Raw genomic sequence first — 7,866 nt, 5'->3', positions numbered from 1 at the left:
GGGGGGGGGTGGGGGGGTGTCAGCATTGCCCTCCTACCCCCCCCCCGAGCCTGTCCTGGGAGCTCTGGGGTGAGGAGGGGGGGTGCCAGTCTCCCTGCAGACCCCCTGGACCGGGTGCTGGTGGGGCAGGATGGCTGGTTCCTGCAGCAGACCAAGAAGCAGAGAGTGAAGGTGAGTCGGGGGGGGCACAGCCAGGCAGAGCCCCTCACCCCAGCTGCCCCCCCCCCCCCCCCCCCCCCCCCCCCCGCAGCACCCTGCTAGGCTGCAGATGAAGCCTTTGCAGGTCCTCACCGTGGAGGTTGATGCCACCAGCAGTTCCTACAACCCTACCTTTGAGAACCACCAGGTTTGGGGGGGGGGGGTTGTGGGTGCGGGGTGGTTGTCGTCGTCTCCCTCCACCCCCAGCACGGGGAGAGGGGTGTGCCCTTTTTTTGGGGGGTGATGGTGCCGCTGGCCCCCACAGGCACTGCTGCTGTGGGCTCATGAGATGGAGGTGAGGAAGAAGAGGGCGGAGGACAAGGTGGAGAGGCAGCTGAAGATCCCCGAGGGCACCGAGCTCCCCACTGCGGTGAGAGCCCTGTCCTGGACCCACGGCGTGGGTTTGGGGGGGCCCTGCAGCCCCCCCCCCCCAACCCCTTTCCTTGGGAGTGGGTTGGGGGGGGCACAGGAGAGGCTCCATTCCCAAACTGGGGTGCTGACCCCCCCTTCTCACCCCCAGTACATGGTTTTCCAGGAGCAGCGCGAGGGGCTGCTGGAGGAGTCAGGGATGAGGAAGATGAGGAGGCGCCGGCAGAGCCTGGGGATGCGCCAAACCCAGCCCCATGGCAGGAGAAGACGATGGAGCAGCAGCACTGGTGGGAGAAGGAAGTCCGAGCCCTGGTGCGAGGATGGCTTCGGGGAGGACGCACACATGATGGCTCAGGGGGTGTGTGTGGGGTCTGCCGGGTTCCTGACGCAGTTGTGCCTGCAGGCAGCCTGGCAGTGCCAGGAGAAGCCGGCGTGGTGCTGGCGGCAGGAGCTTTTCCGCCTGTGTTCGCTGCGGTGGCAGGTGAAGCGGTGGGAAGCAGAGCTGCTGCGACGACGGCAGGCACATTTGGGCAAGCATCAGGTGAAGGACGTGCTGCCCCAATGCCTGGGGCCCCTCAAGTGAGTGGGAAGAGAGCGTGTGTGTGTGGGGGCTGTCTGATACTGCCACTCTATCTCTCTGTACCCCCCCCCCCCATCCCCACAGGTACGAGGAGCCCAGTCTGGAGGTACAGCCGAGCGACGAGCTGGCTGAGTTCAACACACGTTGAAGGTGGGTCACCCCCCTTGGGGGGGGGGACTGCCGGGGGGGGGGGGTATTGGCACCCAGTGATGAGACCCATCCTTGTGCTAGGAGGATTCACAGCCCCCCCCCCCCGCCACGGGGGGAGGTTGGGAATGTGAAGGTCTCTGGGGTCCCAGGACCTCATCATGTAGGTGAGGGCCTGGGTGCTGAGAGTGCCAGCACCTCCATAGGACGGTGCTGGGGGGGGTGGGGTGTGTGAAATGGCTCCTCTGCTCCCTTCCCCACTGGAGGGAGCCCCCCCAAACCTGGCTGACCTAGGTGTGTGTGTGGGGGGGGAGTATGTCCCCTGCCACCCTGTGCCCCCCACCCTCAACATCCCATTGCTGACCCGCTTGGCCTCCCCCCAGGCTGAGGGCAGCGTCCTGCGCGACCTCTTCAAGAGCCTGCAGAAGAGGAGCCTGATTGAGCCATGGGAGAGGGCCAAGTGGGGGGTGGGGTGGGGTGGTGTCATTCTGACCACCCCACAGATTCGGGGCAGGTTGGGGGGTCAATTTTTGATCCGTTTCCTCATATCTTTTGCCAGGTTCAAGAGGAGATATTGCCTGAAATATGTGGAGAAGAGAGCTTTCTGGGAAGTGACGTGAGTAGGGGACCCCTCCCTGACTGGCCGTTCTCTGTAGCTGCCAGATCCCACCAGGCACCGCATCCCAATAAAACCCTTTGCACCAGCGCTGTCTCTTTTGGGTTTGCAGTGGTGGGGCTGGGGAGCAGCTGGCCCACCCCCCCCCCCCAACCCCGGGGGGGGCCCTGGCAGATGGTGCCTGGCTCAGCCCCTTTCCCTTCTTTAGAGCTATTAGAGAGCAGATTAGAGGCTGCAAATCCGGGGGGTGGGGTGGGGGGGTGGTGGGTGTGCCAGGCATGCCAGGCACCCTGCGGCACCGGGGAGGCCTCCCCTGCCATGCTGGGGGGGGGGGGGGATGGGATATCGTCCAGCGACACCCCCAACCCCCCAGTTAGAGCTCAGTGCTCAATCCTCCAGCCCATTTATTTACATTTCGGGGGGGCGGAGGGGGGCTCTGCCCCCCCCCCCCCCCCCCCATCCCCTCTGTCAAATAACATACACACACCCACACCCCATTTCCCCCCCCCCCAGCCCAGAGGCTGTCAGGGTGCAGGTCATGGGGCTACCCCCCACTCCACCCTATTCCCTGCTTGCACCATGACGTGAAGAGGCCGATCAACACCGAGACTCGGTGTCAGCCCTTGTGGCAAACCGGAGAGGGGGGAACCCCAGCAATTTGCGGGGGGGGGGGGGGGCAGCACTGTCTTCCCCCCTGTGGCAGGGGGAGGTTCAGACATAGGCGGACTCACTGGACTGCGTCCGGCCAAGTGCAGGCGCAGGGACTGGGGGGGAAAGGTCTTTCTTGTGCACTTCTACCAAGGATTTGCGACGCGCCTGCACCCCCCGGATGGCGGCTTTGACCTTGCGCCAACCCAAGTGGTTGAGCTCGGCCAGGTTGAGGAGGACGCAAACGCTGCTGACTGCAAACATGAAGACCAAAAAGACGGTCTTCTCGGTGGGTCGCGAGACGTAACACTCCACCTCTTTGACGCAAGGGTAACGATCGCACTCGAAGATGGCTGGCACGTTAAATCCGTAGAGGAAATACTGCCCGGCTAGGAAACCAATCTCCAGGGCGTTGCGGAAAACCACCTGGATGACATAGAAACGGGAGATGCCCTCTTGTTGTTTGGTTTTGGAGCTGCGGGGGGGTCGCGGCGGCGGGCTGGGTAGCTCCTTCGCCTCCAGGCAGTCGGGTTCTTCCTTACAGCCCCCCTCCAGGCTGGGTGCCAGCACCCCGTTGATTGTCTTGGTCTTCTTGGTTTCGCGACCATCCCGTTCCAAGAGCGGGTAGAAGAAGGAGTAGCGCTGTTCCCGTTGCTTGGCCGACTGATGGACAGAGTAGGTGATAAAGCAGAGGCTGGGGGTGCAGACCAGGATGATCTGGAAGACCCAGTAGCGGATGTGGGAGATGGGGAAGGCTTTGTCATAGCATGCCTGGTTGCAGCCCGGCTGCAGCGTGTTGCACATGAACATGGTCTGCTCGTCCTCGTACACCGTCTCTCCCACGATGGCCACGATCAGGATACGGAAAATCACCACCACTGTCAGCAGGATCCTGCTCGAGAGGAGGGAGGGAAGAGGTGTGACCACCCAGACCCTGATCCGTGGGTCCTACCTGGACATGCAGATCCTACCTGGACACGTGGGTCCTATGTGGGCACTGGGATATGTGGGTTGAACTGCAACACGTGGGTCAAACCAGGCTACAGGGGTCTGACCTGGACCCCCAGGTCCCACCTAGACATGAGGGTTGAACCTGGACCCCCAGGTCTGACCTAACCCCAGACCCCTAGGTCCTACCTGGATCCCTGGGTGCTTCCCAGGCCCATCTCCCCCTGTGTCATCACCCCTGACCTGTCCTGGGGCCACAGGCACCCATTGATACTCGTCCCTCTTGCTGTGGCTCTGCTGGGGGGTGGGGACGAATGGGGTGGGGACGTCATCCCCTGCCCCCCCCGGGGACAGCGGGACACCACCCCACCCCCCCCCAGTGCCCTGTGCACCCCATGGCAGGTGGGAGCCTACCCCCAGGTGCCCTGAGGGAGTGGGAGTGCAGGTTTGGGGATGGTGGGGGATGTGGGAACTGTCTCCTGTCCCCTCTCCCCCACCTGCATCTCCCTGGGCACTGCTGGTCCCCAAAACGCAGCCGACGGCCCCATCTCCCCCCTCCTCCAGCGAGGATGCTGTGGGGATGCTGTCCCCGGGGACAGAGGGGTGGGTGGGTGGGTGTGGGTGTGTCCGTCCGTCCGTCCCGCCGTGGGCTCACCTGCCGATCATGGTGGAGTGCTGCTGCACCGCCGCCTCCAGCAGCCGCTCCAGGATGGTCCATTCGCCCATCGCGCCGGGACCGGGGGGCGCCGGCCCGGGCCCCCCCCTGCTCAGCGCCGCGGCCACATCCCCGCCGCAGCGCTCAGCGCCGCGGCCACATCCACGCCGCAGCAGCCGCCGCCGCCACCCGGGAGCGCCGAGCGCGGCCCCGGCTGTGCGCGGCCCCGGGGAGCAGCGGGAATGCGTGGGGCGGCCCCGGTACGGGCGGGGGGGGCTGTGCGGGGGCGATGCACGGTTATACTGGGGGATGCGTTGGTTATCCTGGGGGGGGATGCACTGGTTACACCGGGGGGTGGGCAATCCCCTGGGCGCCCCCCAAAAACGAGCGAGGGGGCTTGGGCCGCCCCCACCATGGCCGAGCTGCTCTGCATCTCCGGGGCCGGGGGGACACACATGAGACACTCTGTGCAGGGGGACGATAATACTGTGTGTGGGGGGGGACACCCTCGTGCTGGGTTTGGGGGACACACACACGCTCGTGCAAGGTGCGGGGGGGGGGGGGGGAATGTGCACAGTGTGCGCTCGGGGGGGGGGGGCTTTTATGTGGGGGTGTCCCTTTGCAGGGATCCCACTGACCACCTGCCCCACTCTCCCCGCAGCGGAGCCTGAGCCTACAGCCCCAAGGTGAGCTGTGTCCCGTCCCCCCGAGCACTCCATGACCGGAACTGCTGAAACATCTGCCAACACCGGGCCGTTTCCAGACACCACGCAGGATGTCGGTGCGAGGGTGGCAGGCAGCCATCGAGCTTCACTCCCCCCCCCCCCCCAGCTCCTTTCCCTCCACACTAACTACCTTCACTGACGCTCCTATTTTCAGCCAGGTCAAGCTTGGTTTGGTTTGGGTTTTTTCCCCCTGCTGCTAATCTGCACAGGAAGCTTTCGCCGAGCCTGCTGGGTTGAAAAATAGGGGAAAAAAAAGCTTCAAAACTGAAGTTATTCTAGCAATTTAATTCTTTTTCCCTCTCTTCCTGGCGGTGGCTGGACCCCAAACTCCCACCCCAGTGTTCCGGTTGCCTTCTGTAAGTCTCTGGCAGCTTGGCAGCCTTTCATGGAATAAAGTTGTGGAAAATTTGAGCCGGGCTGGGGTTGGTTTTTTTTTGGGGGGGGGGGGGGGGGGGGGTTCAGCGTGGGTGTCTTGCTGTGATGGGTTGACCCTGGCTCAACACCAGGTGCCCACCAAAGCCGTTCTATCACTCCCCCATCCTCAGCTGGATAGGGGAGAGAAAATATAACAAAAGGCTCGTGGGTCGAGATAAGGACAGGAGAGATCATTCACTATTACCGTCACGGGCAAAACAGACTCAATTTGCAAAATTAACTCAATTTATTACAAATCAACCAGAGCAAGGTAATGAGAAGTAAAATGAAATCTCAGAACACCTTCCCACCACCCCTCCGTTCTTCCCGGGCACAACTACCCTCCCGGATTTCACCACCAAGCCCCCCCAGCGGCACAGGGGGACAGGGATGGGGTTTATGGTCATCACACGTTATTTTCTGCCGCTTCACCTCCTCAGGACGAGGGCTGATCACACTCTTCCCCTGCTCCAGCGTGGTGTCCCACCCACGGGAGACAGTCCTCCACGAACTCCTCCAACGTGGGCCATTCCCACGGGCTGCAGTTCTTCACGAACTGCTCCAGCATGGGTCCATTCCACGGTGTGCAGTCCTTCAGGAGCACACTGCTCCAGCACGGGTCCCCCACGGGGTCACAAGTCCTGCCAGAAAACCTGCTCCGTGGGCTCCTCTCTCCACAGATCCGCAGGTCCTGCCAGGAGCCTGCTCCAGCGCGGGGTTCCCACGGGGTCACAGCCTCCTTCGGGAACCCACCCGCTCCGGCGTGGGGCCCCCCACGGGCTACAGGTGGACATCTGCTCCACCACGGACCCCCCTGGACTGCAGGGGGACAGCCCGCCCCACCAGGGTCCCCACCACGGGCCGCAGGGGAACCCCCGCTCCAGCGCCTGGAGCATCTCCTCCCCCTCCCCCTTCACCGACCTTGGTGTCCGCAGGCTTGTTTCTCTTACATGTTCTCACTCCTCACTCCGGCGGCAGTTTCTCTCTGTCCCAACTTTTTTTTCCTTCTTAAAAATGTTATCACAGAGGCGTTACCACTATCACTGATTGGCTCGGCCTTGGCCGGCGGCGGGTCCGTCTCAGAGCCGGCTAATATAGGCTCGCTCTCTCTCAAACACAGGGGAAGCTTCCAGCAGTTTCTTACAGAAGCCACCCCTGTAACCCCCCCCGCCGCTACCAAAACCTTGCCAAACAAAACCAATACACTTGCCAAGCAGCACCCTGGGGTGAGGCCGAAGGCTCCCACCTCAACCTGCTGCAGGTACGAACGTACGCTCTCTCTCTCTCTCTCTCAGATCTCTCCCAGTGACTGTTGCTTCTCTCGGCAGTGGACGCGTGCCCTCTGGTGACTACGGGGAGGAGTCAGGTGGCCAAGATTTATCCCCTCGCCTGTTTTTTTTTTCCACCCCGATATAGGGAACGAACTGCTTATTGCTTAATGATCTAGCTTGTCTTGATTATCTCTCTGTAACTTTACATACCAAGGACTGGTGTTTTTCAAGGACTGATATGTCAAACAAAGGGAGTGATGAGCAAGAGGGAGCCATGAGCAATCACAAAACTTAATTAAATGTTTGATGAATTTACGACCTTGTTGAGAAGGCACAAGCAGAGGCCTTGCTTGAATAGATAGGGCCGGAAAAGATAAGAACTCCTGCCTTTGTTCTTGTCTTTGTAGATAACTTAGCTTAAACTAACCATATGGTTTTACACCACTAATGAAAACTTGGATAATAAGAGCACTAACAAGCACTGATGTATCAAAACATGTAAAGGACCATACTGCGCAGAATCACCTGAGGAGGGTCAAGGAGAGGACAAGTGAGGAAGACTATGGAAGACCACCAGAGGACTCCGGAAGACCACCAGAGACCTTCAATGCGCCTGCGTAAAGGACATTTGCATATGCTAATAGTTTCCCTGAAAACTAATGTATATGTATAACATTTCTCAGAAATCTAGTGCATATGTACGTAGAGCATGTACTTAACCTGCACAATTAGACCCGACGGTGCACACGATAGGTGGAGCGATCCCCCGTGCACCCAGGGCTGCCAATAAAGAATACCTACTTAATAGTTAATCAAGCTATCGAGTTAGATTCTTTGAATCACCCCCCACTTCACAGTGATGCTTTAAGTTCACACCTTCAGCTGTACTGAGTGGCCGCGGATGAGCGTGAGGAGAGACTTCCTCTCCAGGAAAAGGAGTCCGACTGGTGCTGGTGAGTGGATTAAAACTAGGATTAAAGCTTCTCCTTCCCGCCATTTGTGATGGTGAAGCGTTGTGAGTGCTGAAGCGACCTGTGTAAAACGGTGAAGCGTTACCTGAAGGTGCATTTAGGGGGCTCGTCCTCCTGAGGCTACTTCAAGGCGGAGCAGCGAAAGGGGGCGGGGAGGGGGGTACAGAAAATCGGTCTGGCTTTAACCAAGGGCTCGTACCGAGGTGGAAACCCGGTCCCAAGGCTCAGAGGCCGCCCCAACCCGGCGCCGGACCCTGCCCCTCAGCGGGTCACAAGATGGCGGCGGCCCGCCTCACCTCAGCCGACCTCCCTCCCCCGCCCCCC

General features: G+C 60.9%; 2 protein-coding genes and 1 long non-coding RNA gene across 4 annotated transcripts; 1 reads left to right on the top strand and 2 right to left on the bottom strand.

Moving 5' to 3' along the window:
• Nucleotides 1–6: 6 nt before the first annotated feature.
• Nucleotides 7–1,998, top strand: NOP53 (NOP53 ribosome biogenesis factor; the record flags this gene model as incomplete). The annotated part of the gene is given in 9 exon segments (XM_049797805.1): nt 7–171; nt 275–346; nt 464–568; nt 719–761; nt 764–879; nt 971–1,146; nt 1,232–1,292; nt 1,678–1,754; nt 1,854–1,998. Coding segments are annotated over 9 exon segments (876 nt in total), but the record flags the coding sequence as incomplete, so codon positions are not given.
• Nucleotides 1,999–2,424: 426 nt separating this feature from the next.
• On the bottom strand, nt 2,425–4,324 carry LOC126037477 (gap junction delta-2 protein-like). Its single transcript, XM_049797801.1, has 2 exons — nt 4,162–4,324; nt 2,425–3,450 (listed from the first exon to the last, which is right to left on the bottom strand). Exons 1-2 carry the CDS (start codon nt 4,230–4,232, stop codon nt 2,622–2,624), a joined length of 900 nt encoding a protein of 299 aa, XP_049653758.1. The 5' UTR covers nt 4,233–4,324; the 3' UTR covers nt 2,425–2,621.
• Nucleotides 4,325–4,326: 2 nt separating this feature from the next.
• Nucleotides 4,327–7,845, bottom strand: LOC126037480 (uncharacterized). 2 transcript variants are annotated; one of them, XR_007505715.1, is made up of 4 exons: nt 7,742–7,845; nt 5,733–7,603; nt 5,017–5,114; nt 4,327–4,484 (listed from the first exon to the last, which is right to left on the bottom strand). It is a non-coding gene; the product is annotated as an uncharacterized LOC126037480 (long non-coding RNA). The 2 variants fall into 2 exon arrangements; XR_007505716.1 differs by having other exon boundaries at nt 5,017–5,111.
• Nucleotides 7,846–7,866: the final 21 nt, after the last annotated feature.

This window comes from Accipiter gentilis, unplaced genomic scaffold (assembly GCF_929443795.1).
Source record: "Accipiter gentilis unplaced genomic scaffold, bAccGen1.1, whole genome shotgun sequence".
NCBI lineage: Eukaryota > Metazoa > Chordata > Aves > Accipitriformes > Accipitridae > Astur > Astur gentilis.
Note: the sequence above shows the minus strand (reverse complement) of the source record. Positions and strands in the feature narration are given on the sequence as shown.

What these genes read in the sequence shown, in the direction of transcription:
- LOC126037477 (XM_049797801.1), bottom strand. Translation starts at nt 4,232, where the DNA reads ATGGGCGAATGGACCATCCTGGAGCGGCTGCTGGAGGCGGCGGTGCAG. An exon ending in CACTCCACCATGATCGGCAG is followed by an intron (nt 3,451 to 4,161) that starts GTGAGCCCACGG and finishes CCTCTCGAGCAG; the next exon opens with GATCCTGCTGACAGTGGTGG.